This window comes from Cricetulus griseus, chromosome 7, assembly GCF_003668045.3.
Source record: "Cricetulus griseus strain 17A/GY chromosome 7, alternate assembly CriGri-PICRH-1.0, whole genome shotgun sequence".
NCBI classification, from domain to species: domain Eukaryota; kingdom Metazoa; phylum Chordata; class Mammalia; order Rodentia; family Cricetidae; genus Cricetulus; species Cricetulus griseus.
In genome coordinates this window covers 93607149-93626807 of record NC_048600.1, presented here as the reverse complement: position 1 = coordinate 93626807, position 19659 = coordinate 93607149, and the positions used below count along the sequence as shown (strand labels likewise).

At 45.9% G+C, this 19659-nt stretch overlaps 1 protein-coding gene and 1 long non-coding RNA gene across 2 annotated transcripts in view; one reads left to right on the top strand and one right to left on the bottom strand.

The window, feature by feature from the left end:
- Adap2 (ArfGAP with dual PH domains 2) overlaps nt 1–12736 on the bottom strand; it is a 28382-nt gene extending 15646 nt beyond the window's left edge. Inside the window, exons 1-5 of the mRNA XM_027426523.2 lie at nt 12643–12736; nt 11883–12013; nt 9793–9884; nt 5553–5632; nt 3306–3418 (exon numbers count right to left, since the gene is read on the bottom strand). Of these exons, the coding sequence (XP_027282324.1) occupies nt 3306–3418; nt 5553–5632; nt 9793–9884; nt 11883–12013; nt 12643–12736 (510 nt within the window). The remainder of the gene's footprint in view (nt 1–3305; nt 3419–5552; nt 5633–9792; nt 9885–11882; nt 12014–12642) is intronic.
- Nucleotides 12737–14425: 1689 nt separating this feature from the next.
- LOC118239217 lies at nt 14426–17230 on the top strand. Its single transcript, XR_004770896.1, has 2 exons — nt 14426–14963; nt 17074–17230. It is a non-coding gene; the product is annotated as an uncharacterized LOC118239217 (long non-coding RNA).
- Nucleotides 17231–19659: the final 2429 nt, after the last annotated feature.

Here is a 19659-nt window from a genome sequence, read left to right as displayed (position 1 = left end):
AGGTAGATTCCAGGACAGCCAGAGCTGTTACACAGATTAACCCTGTCTTGAAAAAAAACAAGAAAACAAGTACCCCAAAAAGATTCTCCATCAGTCCCCATCAGTATTATTAATATGAAAAATTATTCATAACATCTATTAGAGAGTAATACCAACTCCTAGAACAATAAATATATCAGGAACACATTATAAAATACACATAAATAACCAGGTGGTGGTGGGGCACACCTTTAATCCCAGCACTTGGGAGGCACAGGCTGGTGGATCTCTGTGAGTTCAAGGTCAGCCTGGTCCACAAATCAGCCAGCACTGTTACACAGAGAAAGCCTATCTAGAAAAACAAAACAAAAACCACATAAATATGCATATTACATATGCAAGATTATTTATGAACACACAATAAAAATGCATAGTTATATCAATATTCTCTCTCCTTTTGAATCAGACTTTCATTATGCAGTTGTAGATGGCATCAAAATCACAGAGCTCCATCTGCTCTGTCTCCTGAATGTTGGGATTAAAGGTGTATGTCATCATGCCCAACCTTCTTGCTAACTTCAAAAGAAATATAACATCACCAGGATGGAGGCAGGGCTCAATGGTAAAGTATGCATTGCTCTGGAACAATCTTTGTACACTGTAAATATGTATTACTCTCATTGGTTAACAAAAGAGTTATCTGGCTTATAGCTGGGCAGGATGAGATTGGGAGGGAGAGCCAGACTAGGAAGACACTGGGAAGAAGGATGGAGTCTAAAATCGAGGAGATGCCATGAGATGCAGAGCAAGCAAGATGGAAAGTACGTACGAGGTAAATGATCCTTGGGGCAGTACATAGTTTAATAGAAATTGGTTAATTTAAGTTAGAAGATTTAGTTAAAAACAAGCCTCAGCTATCAGCCAAGCATTTATAATTAGTAAGAAGTCTCTGTGTGGTTATTTGGGCAGCTATTGGCAGGACAGAAAAATCCACCTACATATGGTGTCCAAAGTGAAGCACCTACATCCACCTATGTCCTAAGAAAGCTGTAAAAATGTTCTAAACACACAAAAACGGAGGCAAACACAGCTTCCTATTCTCATGTCTCTCATGCTGGCGACAATTCAGAGCCAGGCACCAACTGTCATGTTCTAGCACTATTCACTAAACTGAGCAGTGCTGGTGGCTGACATAGCAGTTTAAGATCCATCTCAAGTGATCAAAAAAACAATACAAATGCTCAGTAAAGATAGATCCAGATTGGAAAAAAAAATCTAAACGGCTTATAGTGTGTTTAAAAATATACATAGATTTGTGAGAAGAAAGACAAAGAATATATAGTCATAGATTTAAAAGTAGTTTAAAAATAATAAAGTCCTTAAGAATGGAATAAAGTAATAAAAAACAAGGCATGTAAAGATGGAAAATACGCTGGGTGGTGGTGGCGCAAGCCTTTAATCCCAGCACTTGGGAGGCAGAGAAAGGAAGATCTCTGTGAGTTTGAGACCAACTGGTCTATAGAGCTAGTTCCAGGACAGCCAGAGCTGTTACACAGAGAAATCTTGTCTGGGGAAAAAAAGATGGAAAATACAGAGAGTCTGAATTCTGTATGCTATTGTGATGTCTTTGATTTTTTTGACTACTAACAAAGGAGAGATAGCTGCTAAAAGACATTTGATTATGAAAATTGCAAGATTAAACCAACCTACATATTTAAAAAATACCTTGACTTCAAAATGGAAGTGAAAAGGTATGTTGCTTTGGGGGAGAGGCTATGCTTTTATTTCCACAGGAAATGAGAGGCTGTGGATTCATTCCAGGTGGATAAGGGTCAGGTTTGATCATGGAAGACCCCCTGTAACTCTGGCTAAGACATAAATAAAATTAGAAAAACCACAAAACACATAAAGTGTATTTTACCTGCTCAAACATAAAACAAAAAAATCATCTTTGGCTAACTTGTGTACAACACAGAGTCTACACTTGTATTAATAGAGAAATGTATGTTACCTTTAAAAGTTTTTGTATTTTGAGAACAAGGGGACCAGACACCAAGGAAAATGGATGGCCCAGGTGATCCAGCATCTCAGAATGCCTCTGTTACAGTCTCCCCAGAGTTCTGCATCCAGAACAGCTTCAAGGCTGCTGGCTGAGATGGTCCAGCTTCACAATTGTTAGGTCTCCAGCTAAGACCTAACAATTATCCTGATATTCTCAAGGTCTCCCTCCCCCCACAGACAACAGGAAGCAGTCTAGAGAATGATCCCCACATTCCCAAGAGATGGGGTATGGGTGGGTTTTGGCTATTCAACAGATTATGGATGTTTGTCATTGTTGGGGGTGGTTGGTTACACAGAGAAAACCTGTCTCAAAAAGCAAAAAGAAAGAAAGGAAACAGAGTCTATACCATGAAGAAACCTGACCCAGCTGTGTGAGGGGTTAGCTCAATGATACACTGCTGGTCCAGGATGCACAAATCCTGAGTCCAATCTCTAACATCACAAATAGAAGAGGAGGTAACTTTCTGGCCACAGAGCATTCCCAGGGCACTGGGCAGGTGAGGGAGAGTTCTTTTTTATTTTATTGTTTTTTTCGAGACAGGGTTTCTCTGTACTGTTTTGGAGTCTGTCCTGGAACTCACTCTGTAGACCAGGCTGGCCTCAAACTCACAGAGATCTTCCTGCCTCTGACTCCGGAGTGCTGGGATTTAAGGCGTGTGCCACCAATGCCTGAGTATTGTTTAAATGTTTAGTTAGTTAGTTAATTAGTTAGTTAGTTCTGTTTTTTTGAGACAGTGTCTCTCTATATAGTCCTGGATGTCCTGGAATTCACTATGTAGACCAGGCTGACCTCTGACTCACCCACATACAACTGCCTCTGCTTCCTGAGTGCTGGGATTAATGTCACCAGCCACTTTGCTCAACCCCATTTAAATGAATAAGTCACATATGTACATATATCTCAATAAAATTGTTTTTGGCCAGGCATGGTGGCATACTCCTTTAATCCCAGGATTCAGGAATGGCTCTCAACGGGCCAAGGCTATTGGAAGCTACATATCAAGTTCTGGGTTAGTAATAGCTACATAGTGATACTCTGTTTCAAAAAGAAAAAAAAATAGAGAACAACAATGAAGTGGACTAACCTAAGTGATTTCAAGTGACCACATTGTGGTTTCTAGCAGACTGGATTGACAGTAGCCAAGGAAAAGTAACAGAATGTCATGCTTGCCAGGGCGGAAGTTCTCCGTAAGACAAGGGACTGTCCACGAAGGCCTTAGTGAGCAGAGTGGTCCTGAGGAAGCATGGGCAGCCTGGCCTCTTACCTCCTCCTTGGTGTAATACTTCAGGAGGCCTTCTCTTGCCAGAAGGACAAACCTCCTTCTCAGGAACTGTGCATTGTTGCGTCCCCGCTTCCACAGGAACACTTCTCGATCACCTTAACCCCCAAGGGTGAGAAGAAGTGAATCATGAAGTCAACATAAACCAGCTAAAGAGTGCGTCAAGGTCCTGGGTATAGGGAGAGCCTCCACCTGCCACTCAGATACAACCAGTCTAACTGTGTTATTTCAGATGTAGGGCATAAGGCCCTATCTGGGGCCAACCTTATATGATTTCAGTCTCCACCTACTGTGCCAAACCTTCCTATCTTGACTCTCCCTGAGGTCAGTCAGCTTCACTAGAAGACAGATGTGGCAGAGCCTGAATCCTAGCACTTCAGCTGAGGAAGGAGAGTTCGGTGCCAGTCTTGGCTACATAGCAAGACTTTGTCATAAGAAAGAAAGATGACTCAGCAGTTAAGAGCACTTCCTCTTGCAGAGGACCCAGGTCCCAGCATCCACATGACTGCTCACAATCGTCCATAACTCCAGTTCTAGTGGATCAAACACCCTCTTTTGACCTCTGAGGGAACTAGTGTTGCATGTAGTGCATGGTCAGACATTCAGGCCAAACAATCGTACACATAAAGATGATTTTTTTTGTTTGTTTTTTGTTTTTATTGAGACAGGGCTTCTGTGTAACAGTCCTGGCTGTTCTAGAACTCACTTTTTTGTAGACCTGGCTGGCCTCAAACTCACAGAGATCCACCCAGAGTGCTGGGATTAAAGGCATGTGCCACCACAACCTGACTAAAGTAAGTTTTCTGTAATTTAGGGCCAGCAGTGGTGGCACTCAGGAGGCAGAGGCAGGCAGATCTCTGAGTTAGAGACCAGCCTGGTCTATGGAGTGAATTCCAGGATAGACAGTGCTATACAGAGAAACCCTGTCTCAAAAAAAGGAAGAAAAGAGAAGAGAGGAGGATTGGTAAGGAGAGAAAGAAAAAAATCTCTTAAGAAGATCAAGTGTGTTGGGCTGGAGAGAAGGCTCAGAGGTTAAGAGCACTGACTGCTCTTCCAGAGGTCCTGAGTTCAATTCCCAGCAACCACACGGTGGCTCACAACCATCTATAATGAGATCTGGTGCCCTCTTCTGGTGTGCAGACATACATGGAAGCAGAATGTTGTATACAAAATAAATAAATAAATAAAATATTTTTTAAAAAAAGAAGACCAAGTGTCAAGAAACTGGACTGGTTTTGAAAAAGGTCCTGGGACATGGTTCAACCGGCAGAGTCTCGTATAGCATGCAAGACACTTTGGATTTAACACCCAGAACTACATAAGTTCAGTTGTGGTGGCACACATCTGTAATACTGACATTACGAAGGTAGAGGCATGAGAATCAGGAGTTCAAGGTCATCCTTGGCTATACAGTGGGTTCAAGGCCAGCCTGGGACAGAAGAGATCTTGCCTAAAAAGAATGAAGTGTGTGTCTGGTGGAACACACCTTTGATGCCAGCACTTCAGAGGCAAAGACAGATGGATCTCTGTGAGTTTAGGATCAGCCTGGGATACATAAAGAAGTTTAAGCAAATCAGGGATATAGAGTGAGACCCTACCTAAAAATTTTTATATTATGTAAATTATATACATAATTTCTGTAAATTATGTATCCTAGCACTCAGGGAGCAGAGGTAAACAGATCTCTAACTTTGAGGCCAGCCTGGTCTACATAGTTCCAGGACAGCCAGAGCTACACAGAGAAATCCTGCCTCATAGAAAAAGAAAAGAGTTATAAGAGTGACCTCAAGACACTAGTGTGAAGAATAATTTGCATCCTTCAAATCTTCTGAAAGCTTTGTCCTTTCAAGCTTTGTCCTCTGGGCAGTGCCAACTTGAGAATTCAAGTCAGTGGAATGAAAACTGCCCCAGGTGGAGGGCTGTCAGTGTGAGAAGAGAGGCTGGGATCTAGCTCAAGCTCCTCCCCAAGCCTACCTCCCACCTTTCATTTTTCTAGAGCTCATTAGAATGTAGACCTCAACACATAAGATGGTAACTTTAGGCTGCAGAGATGATCAGTGGCTGAGAGCACTGGCTATCCTTCCAGATGACCCAAGTTCAAATCCCAACACCTACATGGCTCAAAATTGCCACAACTCTAGTCTCAGGGGATCCAATACCCTGTCCTGGCCTCTGGATGCATTGCATACATATGGTGCATATACATACATGCAGACCTCATAGTGACTTTACCTGGGGGTGAGACAGCTTTCTCATCAGCCATAAATTCCCGTCTTTCATACTTAGCTCGAATCCACTGTTCCTTTAAGACTCTAAAAAGAGAACTTTTGGTCAGTTGTGTCTGCTGCAGTGTCTTCCCATTCCCACAGTGATTTGCCAAGACCCTATAGGGGAGGGTGGGAACAGCCTAGCATCTCAGAATACTCAGAGGTTCTTCACCTTAGGATAGTTAACATTGGTGCTGGATGATTCTCTGTAGTGGGGGTGAGGACTGCCCTGTGCTTTATAGAATGTATGGCAGTACCTCTGGCTTTTACTCCTAGATTATGCTCTCCAGATGACACACCAGGGAAATTTGTTTTCCAGTGGGTTGAGAAGCACTGCACTGTCCCTCAGGGCTCTATGTCATTGGTGAAGACATGAGTTCCCTAGACACTTACCCCATCCTCAGCACACCCCAAACTCTCTGTTTTTGAACTTCAGCCAGAAATGTCCTGGACCTGTTGATGGGCCCTGAGCCACCACACTGCACAGAGCAGACTGATGAGGGTATCCCAGGCTGACCCAGGTGGCTAAAGTAACTGAGGATGACTTTGAACTCATGATCTTCCTGCTTCCACCTCCCAAGTGCTGGGATTACAGGCGTGTGCCACCATTCCAGCTTTATGCAGCCCTGGGGATCAAACCCAGGGCTTTAAGCATGTTAGGTAGGCACTCTACCACCTGTGCCACATTCCAGACCAAATGACTGAAGAGATCTAAATTTGGGAAATGAGCCAGTAACATACCTGCCTTCTCTAGTGCTGTTGAGGAGGGCAGTGGTTTACAAAAGGCCCAGCACCATACTCAACATATAGTAGGACTTTTTGTGTCATTGACAGGGTCTTACTATGTAGGCTGGCCACTCACAGAAATCTGCCTGCTTCTGTTTCCCAGATAGATAAAGGTGTGCTTCACAACACCAGCCTCACAGTGGGTCCTTTTTTGTTTGTTTGTTTTTGTTTTTAGAGACAGGGTTTCTCTGTGTATCCCTGGCTGTCCTGGAACTCACTCTGTAGACCAGGCTGGCCACAAACTCACAGAGATCCCTCTGCCTCTGCCTCCCGAGTGCTGGGATCAAAGGCATGCACCACTGCTGTCCAGCTCATAGTAGGTTCTTAATGCTAGCATTAATCCAATGCTATTCTTGGGTGCAATAAACCTGTGCAGCTGAGAACAAGCTTATTTTCATTGTTTGTTCCTTCTTATCTTTTCCAGGTACATGTTTCAAAGGTTAGCTGATCAAATGCCCTGGGAATGGGAGTGACCTGGAGCTGTGAATCTGGCCTAAGCAGGTCACTTGGAGCTCTGGGTTGCCCGGGGCTGTTAGGGGTAAAAGAAACCAAAAGTTAAGAGACTGGCCAGAAATCTTCTCTGGGCCATGCTGGGACACACAGCATGAACCTGCAAGTAGATTTGCTGTCAGCTGCAGGTAGAAATCTGGCTGAGAGAAAGATTCAGGGACAAGTGCCAGGACAGTATATGAGGACTGTGTCACACTTGAGCATCTGGTGTGGTCCTTCCATCTCCCCTTCTTTTCCTTGGTCATGATTGAGCTCCTGGTATTATGATTCCCTTCCTCTTCCTCCTTCCTTTTGTTTCCTCTCTTTAAAAAATCTATCTATCTATCTATCTATCTATCTATCTATCTATCTATCTATCTTATGTGCACGTGTGTGTATGCAAGGGCTCACTCTGCAGTGCACATGTGGTTGTCAGAGACAACTTGTGGGAACCAGTCCTCTCCTTCCTTCATGCAGATCCCAGGAATGGGAACTAAGGTTCTCCAGCTTAATGGCAGGTGCCTTTATGCACTGGGCTATCTTGTAGGCCTTTGCTGTTGTTTTGAAACAGTGTCTCACTTCGGTCCAGGCTTGTCTCAAACTCACACCATGATGGTGTCAGCCTTCTTAGACTCCTAATCCTAGGATTATGGGTATGCACTACAGTACTACAGTACCTGGTTTGGCAGGATACTCTTTTTTTTTTTTTTTTTTTGGTTTTTCGAGACAGGGTTTCTCTATGTAGCTTTGGAGCCTATCCTGGCACTCACTCTGGAGACCAGGCTGGCCTCAAACTCACCTGCCTCTGCCTCCCAAGTGCTGGGATTAAAGGCATGCGCCACCAACGCCCGGCTGGCAGGATACTTTTTTAGGGTGGCTTCACACCTGTCCTTCCTGATGTCTGATCTTCAGAACCCCCCAAATCTTTTGGTACCTGAGCCAGCTTAAGTTGGAATTCTGTCCCTTACAATCATGAGTTCTTTCTAGGTTTGAGATGTAGCTCAGAGGAAGAATACTGGCTGGATATACACAGGCCATGCTTTTGACTCTCAGTATACACCCCCAATACCTTCCTCAGGCACAGTCTTCCCCAAGGGACAGTGAGGACGGCACCACACCCAACAAGGGAGTGGGAATCCTAGGCCATAGGATCAGCACTAGGGGAAAAACTAGACACTGAGGGCTCCTGTTCTAGTCCCAGTGGTGGGGAATGCAGTAGTGTTAGAACTGGAAGAAAACAGGCACCAGCTCTCAATCAACAGGGATTAAAATGCAAAGACATTTGTAGGAGTCATGATAAACAATGCTGGAGGGGACAGGATGGAAAGCCCAGGTGACACTGTCCAGGGGCTTGGAGCAAAGACTGAATGGTAGCAATAGGGGAAAGATGGGATAGGTTATTTCAAGTGGTGTCCAACGTAACCCACAGAGGGTTAAGGGACCTGGTATCACTGTAAGGCTGACACTAAGAAATGCATTAAAATTACCATGCTAGATGACATGGGAGATGCTTAACAAATGATGTCATTTGACCTACATTACATTGTAAGGCAGGTTTTGTTGCAGTGCATTTGAAGAGGGACTTGAAGTACATGTAGAAGGATGTCCAAGGGATTTGGTGGCTTGGCCACCTTTTGGGGGGGGCTGTTTTTGTTCTTGTTTTTGTCTTTGTCTTTTTAGATAGGATCTCTCTGTGTAGCTCTGGCTGTCCTGGAACTCACCCTGTAGACCAGGCTGATTTTGTACTCATGGAGATCCACCTACCTCTGCCTCCCAAGTGCTTGGATTAAAGGCATGCACCACTGCTGCCTAGCTTCGGCATGCACACACACATGCACATAAAATGGATAGATATAGGGCTGGAGAGATGTCTCAGTGGTTAAGAGCACTGGTTGTTTTTCCAGAGGTCCTAAGTTTGATTCCCAGCAACCATATGGTGGCTCACAACCATCTGTAATGTGATCTGGTGCTCTCTTATGGCCTGGAGGCATACATGCAGACAGAACACTGTATACATAATAAATAAATCTTAAAAAGATAGATAGATAGATAGATAGATAGATAGATAGATAGATAGATAGATCACTGTCTGACTGCCCTGAATGAGGCCAAGTCCCTGAGAAGGAGGCCCAGGTGTTCAGGGAGTCAACCTTTCAGAGGTTTGGCGTCACAGGGTCTAGGGTCCCCCTTATCCCTCCCCTTTACAACCCTCCTACTAAACTGTGTTTTCCTTTTTTTTAAATTATTATTTAAAACTGTATTTTCCTAATGTCCCTTGGTGTCAGATGATCCATACCCAGCTCTATATTCTTTCACACCCATCCTGTTCTGTCTCTCAAACAGAGGGTAACAATCATACTTGCAGGTTTGCTGAGAATATTTGGCAATAACACACACAGCATTTAGCATATGGATAAAGCTCCGCAAATATTAATGCTTTAATATTTGTTTTGTTTGAGGTATAGTCTCAAGTAGCCCAAGCTGGTCTCTGACTTACTATGTAGCTGAGGCTGACCTTGAATTTCTGATCATACCCTTTTTTTTTTTTTCTCTTTTTGGTTTTTCGAAACAGGGTTTGTCTGTGGCTTTGGAGACTGTCCTGGAACTAGCTCTTGTAGATCAGGCTGGTCTCGAACTCACAGAGGTCTGCCTGCCTCTGCCTCCTGAGTGCTGGGATTAAAGGCGGGTGCCACCACTGCCCAGCGCTGATCATACCCTTTTTATTCACCTCCTATGCACTAGAATTACAAGCTTGTGCCAACACACCTGATCTAAACCAGGATTCCTGTGTGCCCTATGTGATGATACCAAATTCATCCCTGAAAGAACTTATAACCAGGTCACAGGAGAACTCACCTCAGACAAAGGTACCAGGAAGAGAGAAGGGCCTGGAAGATCCCTCCCCAGTTCTTAGGGAATCACTTACTTACAGGCAGTCGCTGACCTGAGGGACATAGTAGAAAGCTGGGACTCTGGCTTCAAATTTGGCTTTCACATTGAGATTTCCATTGTGGGTCATGAACTGTAAGACAAGAGAAAATTGGAGTAATTGTAGAACTAAAAAAAAATTACATGAAATGAAACCATGGTCTGCCACCCAAAGACTGGTTGCTAGGCAAGGTGACGCACACACACCTTTAATCCCAGCAGAGACAGGTGGACTTCTGTGAGTTTGAGGTCAGCCTGTTCTGCACAGTGAGTTCCAGGAAGTCTAGGACTATGTAGAGAGACCCTATTTCAAAAAATAAAAAGTCTGTGGCTTTCACTGTCTCTGAGGTAGGGCCAGGAGAAACTGCCTCTAAGGTAGCGTCTCAGCAGGCATGCAAAGCCCTAGTTTGTCCTAACATGGAGGACTGATAATCGTGTCTCAGAGAAGTTAGGTGACTTGCTCAAGACAACACAGCTAGTTAATACAAAGTGATGATGTCAACCTGTTTCTGCTGGACCACAAAGCTCATGTTCTTTATCTCACTCCTTCCACAGACAGCCAGGCCCCCCTCACAGCCCTTAAAGTCTACAGAATAGCTGGGATAGCTGGAGAATGGAAGTGGCTGCCAGCCCCATAGCATATCCAATGTCACCTGAGACTCAGAGTGGACATTCTGTCCAGTGATATGCTGATGTGTCGGTGGACAGTGACATGGGGGTGGGGAGGCAGGAACAGTAGGTCTGTAATTCATATCTCTGGATACAGTGACCACTATTATCCTCCCTGGGGTCTCTGGAGCCATGGCATAGATAAGCATTGCCTGTGGACCCCAGCAGAGAATGAGTGACTGGGGGAGCTCACCTGTCCCAGTGAAGACATAACAGGGAGTTAGAAGGCAAAAAACTGTGGGTGTATGGGCTGGTTGACTGAGTCCCTGTGTTTCCCCTGCACAGAACGTAAGTCTGGACTAGACAGTCACTCTGTCTTGTCAGTGTGCTCTTCTCCATCAAGGACATTACAGTTACATCTGTGTGTACTGACTGGTAAAAATCCAGTCCAGATAGTCCTGCCATAGAATGGGAATGCTCAACAATGTTACCTGCTTCCCCAATGGCCCTTGAACCTCTCAGTTCACCAGTGTGCTGTAGACCTGTCTGCTCTCTTCAGGTTTTCTGGCCAAAATGGCTTCATCCAGGCTGAAGGCTCCTCCATACTAACTGGACAGGAAAGCAGAGTGGGCTAGGGAATCGTGAAGGACCCTGAGCTACGAATTGGGATTCTTCTTTCCTCAGTTCCTGGCTCCCATGAAGGATGACAGTAACTGTTAATTCACTTTGTGTCTGTGCTCAACCTGTGCTTTATTCTTTTTTTTTTTTTCCTTCTGGTTTTTTGAGATAGAACCTCTGTGTAGCCTTGGCTGTCCTGCACTTTGCTCTGTATACCCGGCTGGCCTCGAACTCACAGAGATCCACCTGCCTGTGCCTCCCAAGTGCTGGGATCAAAGGCGCGCACCACCATCACCCAGCTGTGTTTTATTCTTACAGCAGCCAGGGAGAGGGTGGCACGTGTCCATAGCATGGGTGTGGAAATAGAATCCATAGCTAAGATTAAGGAACTAGCCCAAGGGCTAGGGAGATGGCTCAGTAGTTAAGAACACTTATTGGTCTTTCCGAAGACCAGGATTCAATCAATTCCCAGCGCTACTATGGTAGCTCAAAACTACTTGTAACTCCAATTCCAGGGGAGCCAATACCTCTTTCTGACCTCTGTGGGCTCCTGCACATATGTGGTGCACATATGTACACTCAGTTACACACATATATTTAAATACACACACACACACACACACACACACACATTTAAAGGCACTACTTAGGGTCTCGCCCCTTGTAAGGGGAGCAAGTGATTAACTAGGATTTGAACTCAGGGCCCTTGTCTAAGCCACCACCTACTACAACTCTTTGTTCCTCTCATTAGTCATTGCACCTCTTTAGGCTTCATTTCCTCCTCTGTGGAATAGGAGCAACATCTGCGTCCCGCCTCCTCTCCCCAAGCCCAATTCCAAGAATCTGCATATGTGCGCCATTCTACCTCCACCATACTGTCGTCCCAGAAGTCCAGTCTCACGGATTTAACTTTGCTGACATCTGGGAAGTTGCGGTGGACGCCAGAGCAGTGGAGACAGATGAAAATCCCCAGCTTGTATGAGGCCCAGTCAGGATCTGCAGGGTGGAAGGGCAGGTTCGCCGCTGAGTCGGACCAGGAATGGGCTGGGGTGCCGGGACGGGCTGGGCCGGGACAGTTAGGATTCTGAGTTGGAGGCCAGCTCCGCCCACGCCGGTAATCCTTTTTCTCTTGGTCCCCAACCTTGGACAACTGAGGTAACATCATAAACCGTGATTAGCCCACCCTCTGGCGCAGCGACACCCAGGAGACCTCGGAAGGAGGAACCGAGAAGAGGGAGCAAGCGAGAGACCCGCTCGGAGGCTCAGGGACGCGAGCCGCATCAGCACCCTCAGGGTCAACGCGCCTCAGTGAGGGGTCACGGGGTCCGGGGGCGCGGGAAGGGCCCAGGGTCGGAGACGATGTCCAAGGTGGTAGGATGCCCAGTGGGGAAGCGAGAGGGACCAGGGCATGGACGGCATTTGGTGCAGAGCGAGGACTGAGGTCCGGGGCTTCGGGGCAGGGGGACGGAGGACCGTCGGGCCGCCGGAGACGCTCCAGCGAGGACTGGGGTCCCAGGCGAGGAGCGAGGCTGGGTCGCGCGTGGATGGGCTCCCAGGGGAGGGACCGACGAGCCAGGGGCCAGGGCCGTGCCTGGCTGCACCTGCCCCGCACGCCGTGCCCTTACCCGCAGCCCCGCAGTCGGCGCAGTGCGCGTTGCCGGTGCCCGCAACTTGCAGCAGCTCCAGCAGCCGCTTCTTGTTGCGCTCGCGGTCGCCCATGGCCGGACCGGAGGTCTCAGCGGGGCTCAGCCCCGCCGCCTCTGCGCTTCCCGCTTCTGGACGCCCATGGTCCTGCGTTTGCTCGGCCGCGGGAGAAGGACTCAGCTCTCCAAGATTTCAGTCCAGTCCGGCCGCCGGCCCCGCCCCCGGGACAGCATGCCCCTCCTCCAGGTCTTCGACCACGCCCCTGGACAATATACCCCGCCCCCAAGGCCGGCAGTCCAGTTCCACAACCTGAGGGGAGGGGCATGCTCCAGATATAATCCTGACTGGCTACTTGCTAAGTGGTTTATTCACTCTCTAGGCCTCAGTTTCCACATCTGAAAAAGAGGCATATAAGGGCAGTATAGGGGCTGGAGAGATGGCTCAGCGGTTAAGAGTTCTGGCTCAAAAAATTAAATAAATAGATAAAATAAAAAAGAGTTCTGGCTCTTCTTCCAGAGGTCCTCGGTTCAAACCCAGCACCCACAGGGCAGCTCATAACCGCCAGTAACTCTAGGGGATCAGACACTTTCACACACAAACAAATATGTAGGCAAAACACGAGTACACATGAAATAAAATAAGTAGTTAATTAATTAACAAAAAAGAAGGGCAGTGTAGCTGTTTCCTCAGCATTGAAATATTCTGCTCTGTGAGGAGGGGTGTGGCTCATAACACTCAGGGAGGCCGGGCAGTGGTGGCGCAAGCCTTCAGTCCCAGGGAGGCAGAGGCAGGCAGATCTCTGTGAGTTCCAGACCAGCCTGGTCTACAAAAGCTAGTTCCAGGACAGCCTCCAAAGCCACAGAGAAACCCTGCCTCGAAAAAACAAAAACAAACAAACAAACAAATAAAAAGACTCAGGGAGTTCAAAAAATAGAAAATTCACAAGGTTGGAGAGAAGCCACTTTGCTGGGGCTGCCTACAAATTGAACAGGGAAATCCAACTAAACAGCTTTTGTGAATGGAAATGTGAATCCTGCTGGGTGGACTTTTTGGCAATGCTGCTTCTTTTGAGTCACCCATGCTCCTGTAAGTAGCCTTAATAAACTCATTGGTTTGTCAAGCTAGGCTTGGGTACAATTTCTTTAGCCTATCATTGGTGCCCTACATAGGATGAAGAGACATTTATTCATGTCTCTTCAGGAAAAGAGAGACATGTGTCTGCACTTCAGGGCTCCTTGGAAACACTGAACATGCTCTAATTTGTGTTAAAGAGTTCTGCGGGTTTTACATCTGTCTAGAGACAGCTAGGTGCAAATTGCTCCCTCCTCAGGACACCCTCCATGAACCCTGGTCTCCAGCACTCCGTCGGTCCTGTTACAATCCTTTAATAGGGTAATCTATCCTCTGTATCTCTGACTACATCTGTGATCCAAGTCACATTATAGTAGCTTAGATACCTGTGTTAATTTCTATCCCTATGGATTCGATAGTGTTCAGTGTCAATATTCTATTCAAGGAAGCAAATATTCTGTTCTGGGAAACAGCCTCTATCCATTCACCAGGAAGCAGACCAACCCGGACAGAGCTGGAGCCTGTGAAATTCCATCATCATGGGGTGGGCAGGGCTTGGGGGGTTTTGAACCTATTTCCCTACATTTCTTTCTTTGACACCATCTCCAATGACTCACTGGACTCCTGCCATTCATCATGACACATATAAAGCTTAATGCCAGAGATGTTGGATTTCTATTCAACACACATGCACACGCATACAATAGCATGATATAGTGGGATGAATCTAGGATTTCACAAATTCAAGATAAGAATATTGGCTCTGACTCCATCTTTTCCTGTTTGTGAAGGAAGTCTGTTCCATCCTTTTCCTAACCTCGGTCTCATCTGTGAGACAAGGATTTTGAGGAATGCTGAGATACACAAAGCTCTCTGAACCCAGAGCTTCCCTTGCTTCTCCTATCTCTTGATCAGCTGATGGGACTCATCTGGAAGGCTAGACTTCATTTCTCATCATTCCCACGGTGGAGGAAGGAGGTCACGCCACCAGACCGGGAGAAGAAGCACATTCCAGAAAGAGCCAGTCTGTAGAGGTCTTGACTATATTGTGGGGTTGGGGGTGAATATCCCAGGAGCATACATAAAGGAACCAGTAAATGGGACAGCTGGGGTCAGGAGGCATCAAACTATTTACTAAGCGAACTCAGAGATGATTCATTTCCGCTGCATTGGATAAAAAGAGACAGAAATAAGTCTCCCAGGAGGAGGATGGGAAAGGCAACAATGTAAGGTATGAGCAGAGGGGAGAAGGGTATTGGGAGTGGGGGGAGAGGGCACAGACCCAGGACATCTGCCCTCTGCTCATCCTCATTGCAAATCTGGGCCGTTTGGAGCCACAGCCTTAGTCTCCTGTAGCATCTGGTTTTTTTTTTTTTTTTTTTTAAGACAGGATTTCTCTGTGTGTCCCTGGCTGTTCTGGAACTCACTCTGTAGAACAGGCTGGCCTTGAACTCAGTGATCTACCTGCCTCTACTTACTGAGTGCTGGGATCAAAGGCGTGGGCCCTGCTGCGTCTCTGAACTCTCTCTCTCTCTCTCTCTCTCTCTCTCTCTCTCTCTCTCTCTCTCTCTCTTTCTCTTGGTTTTCCAAGACAGGGTTTCTCTATGGCTTTGGAGGCTGTCCTGGAACTAGCTTTTGTAGACCAGGCTAGTCTCGAACTCACAGAGATCCAACTGCCTCTGCCTCCCAAGTGCCGGGATTAAAGGTGTGCACCACCACCACCCAGCGCCTCTGAACTCTTAACTGTTCCCTCCCTAGAAGCCCCATCAAGAATCACAGCAGCCTTCAGTTCTGAGAGAAATCTGAGACTGAAAAGGTCCCCTTGGGTTTCTTCTCCCATCCTCATATTAGGAGGTTGTAGTTTAAAAGATAGCAAAGACTTAAGGTGGACTCTTCAACCATCAGAAGAAGAAAAAATGACAGTAATCTGGTACTTTGTGCCAGGTTTTTACCTCCGGCCTCTGTGTTGGGGGTAGGAGGTAAATAACACTGGCTGAGTGCTCAGCAGACCAAGCTCCAGACATTGATGCCTTTGAGCTTCAGGATGTCCTGGGTGGACAGCAGGCATTTCGTCCACAGAAGAGGCTGAGAGCTAAGCCCCAGGGGAGCTGTTACCTAAGGTCTTGTGGTCAAATAGTGTGTGCAACAGGTGCCTACAGCCAGATTTCCTGTCACAGTGTCATTTAGTCTGTTTACTTCATGAAACCACTCTTCCTTCTCATCCTGGATTTTTACTTATCTTTCTGTGCTAGGGGTTAAACCTATGGCTTTGTGCATACTAGGTAAGCACTCTATCTCTGAGCTAAAATTCCACTCTATCCTTCCATGTGCATACCCTAACATACAACAAAGTGATGATTTGGTACACTGTGTAATGATCATCATATTCAACACATCCAGGCTAGAGAGATTGCTCAGTGGTTAGAGCACTGGCTGCTGTTCCAAAGGACCCGGTTCAATTCCCAACACTCACATGTTGGCTCACAACTGTCAGTAATTCCATTTCTAGGAGATCTGATGCCTTCTTCTGACCTCTGAGGGCACCTGCAATCAAGTGCACATAAACACAGACAGACAGGCTTACACATACTTAAAAAAAATTAACCTTAATTAAAACCACCACCACACACACACACACACACACACACACACACACACACACACACACACACAATCATCACCACTGCAACAATAAAAAACCCACACCCACCACCTGCCTGCTGTGTTCATCTTATAACTCAAAGTTTGTACTCTGTATTTTTACTGCTGATTTTCAAAACATGTTCATCATCCCCAACAGAAACTTTGTTACAGACTCCTGGATTGGCACAATATAAGCTTTACTCTGTTTCTGTGTTCCGGAATCACAAGTCAAGGGGATATGGTATCGGTCCTCTCATGATAGCTCAAGAGGCTGAAACAGGAAGATTGAGAATTTGAGGCATGCCGATCTACACAATGAGTTCCCAAGGCACATGAGCAAAACTTTGTCTAGAAATAAAAAGTAAAGCTGGATGGTGGCACACGCCTTTAATCCCAGCACATTGGAGGCAGAGGCAGGTGGAGCTCTGTAAGTTTTCAGCCAGCCTTTTCTACATAGTGAGTTCCAGGACAGCCAGGGGTACACAAGGAAATCCTGTCTCAAAAAACCAAAACCAACCAAACAAACAAAATAGTAAAAAGAGGGGCTGGAGAGATAGCTCAGTGGTTTAGAACACTTGCTACTCTTGCAGAGGACCCAGTCAGGGTTCCCAGCAGCCATGTCAGGCAGCTCACAGCAACCTGTAAGTCCTGCTACAGAGAACTGGACAATCTTTTTTGTTTTGTTTTTGTTTTTTCAGGACAAAGTTTCTCTGCAGCTTTGGAGGCGGTCCAGGAACTTGCTGTGTAGACCAGGCTGGTCTCAAACTCACAGAGATCTGCCTGGGATTCGACACTCTTTTCTTCATCACACATACATTTCACTTATATTTAAATAAATAAAAGTAAGCCAAATCATTTTAAAGCTTTATATTAGTATTTATTATATGTGTATGTGTGTAAAAATAAATCATTTAAAATATTTATTATTTATTTTATTTTATTTATTTATTTATTTATTTTTGGTTTTCCAAGACAGGGTTTCTCTGTGGCTTTGGAGCCTGTTCTGGAACTAGCTCTTGTAGACCAGGCTGGTCTCAAACTCACAGTGATCCACCTGCCTCTGCCTCCCAAGTGCTGGAACTAAAGGCGTGTGCCACCAACACTTGGCTTATTATTTATTTTTAATTTACATGTGTTTATTGGTATAAAGTCTAAAGGCATTGGATCCCCTGGAGGTAGAGAGAAAGGTAGTTATGAGCCACCATCTTGGGTCTTCTATAAGAACCAAAAGCACTCCGCTGAGCTGTCTCTCCAGCCCTAATCTGCTTTTTTTTTTTTTCCCATCAAGAATTAACAAATTTATGTCACAGCACCTACAGGCCAGTTTCCCCCTCCTACATAATTATCACATCTAAGGCCATGTGCGGTTGGGTAGATGGGAATGTTGAGTCTTAGAGGACCCCTACCCCTAGTGCCACTACCACAGTCCTCACTTCACCAATATTGGGAAGACAGTCAAACCCAAATGTGGTTCATAATTTAGGATGTGGGCTACCAGGATGAGAAGTCTGGAGTTGCCCAAAGCCTGTATGGGTGGTACAGTAGGTCTCTGGTGAGGTTATAGAGGCCACGCCTGAGTCCCATGGCTTTAAGTCATATCTGCACCTGTCCTGACCAGACATGTGGCCAAGAGGTGAGCCTTATTTTTCCTGGATTCTGGATCTGGAAAATGAAAATGAATGGATAGCTCCTTGTATTTCCCTGACCCTTCTAAATGTCCCCCAGAAAACCCAGTTTCCACACACCTCCAACTCCAAAGTGTAACTTGCTAAAATGTTAACTATGCAACCCTTTGGTTAGCCCTTGAGGTCTCTGCCATTGGGGTCTGACCCTGATGTCACAGACACAGTGCAGCAGCTGTGCTGTGCCTGTGGAGCAAAAGGACTCAGAAAAAAATCTTTAAGAGAAAAAAAAGTAAAAAGAAAACTGGCTTGCCAGGCGTTGGTGGCACACGCCTTTAATCCCAGCACTGGGGAGGCAGAGGCAGGAGGATCTCTGTGAGTTCGAGGCCAGCCTGTTCTCCAGAGCGAGTGCTAGGATAGGCTCCAAAGCTACACAGAGAAAACCTGTCTCAAAAAACCAAAAACCAAAAACAACAACAACAACAAAACTGGCTTTGTAATTTAGTGGAAGGGCATTTGCCTAGTACACATGAGACCCTAAGTTCCATACCCAATACTGACAAAAAGGGAAGGAAGGGGTGTGGTGGTAAGAGAACTTGCTGTGCTTGCAAAGGACTTAGATTTGGTTCCCAGCACCCACACAGCGACTCACAACTGCCTATAATTCTAGTCTAGGGATCTGACACACTCTTTTGGCCTCTGTGACATATGGGATAACATTCATTCACATAGATAAACCTAAGATGTTTTTAAAAGAAAGGAAAGGAAAAGGGGTGGGCAGAGAAAAGGAGAAAAGAATTTGGAAGCTGTTCCCTAGGGAAGAGGATTGAGCTAGAGGCTGTCATGCCCCCAGGTCACTGCTGAAGACTGAGACCAGAACTCGGGGGTGGGTTGAGACAGCCTCTCTGGGGTGCTCAGTCCAGACAGCAGCTGCTCAAGTGATGGAGAAGCCAGCATGCCGGGACAGAATGTCCTCTGTAAACAAAACTCCCAGGGCTCCTCAGGACACAAACATTTAGGCCTGGTGGAAGATCATTGCTGTCCAGCTAAGATGAGCCACAGCAGGCCTGGAAGAAAGCTTTCCACTACGTTCCCAGAATAGGCTTGAGATCTCCAGGGAATAGAGCATGACCATTTTGAAAATGTAAAATATATATATATATATATATATATATATATATATATATATTTGTTTTAGAATTTTCAAGAAAACCATAATTATAGGGAATTTGGAAAACACAATGAAAGAAAACATCATTCCCACTGATGGGGTCATGGATTGCATTGTGTCAGGCTGCCTACGTTCATTTTATCTTTGTTACTACCTCCAGTCAGAGACTAGTTTTAGGCCCACTTGGTGAACAAGGCAACTGTAGCCCAGAGACAGAGCGATTTAGTTACATTGACTAGTTACATTTAGTTACAGGTCACATGACTAAGATGAAGCACCCTTATTGGATGCAGCACTGGTGTTGGGGTTTGAATCCAGTTTACCTTGGCACATTTTCACCAATGCATCAGGTTGAGCTGTGAACCTAACCTCCCCAAAAAGGCAACGGCAGGCATTTGAGCTGTACAGTGCACTTATCAGCCCTGCTCCAAACACTCATGTGTGTGTGTGTGTGTGTGTGTGTGTGTGTGTGTGTGAGTCTCCTTCTGGTC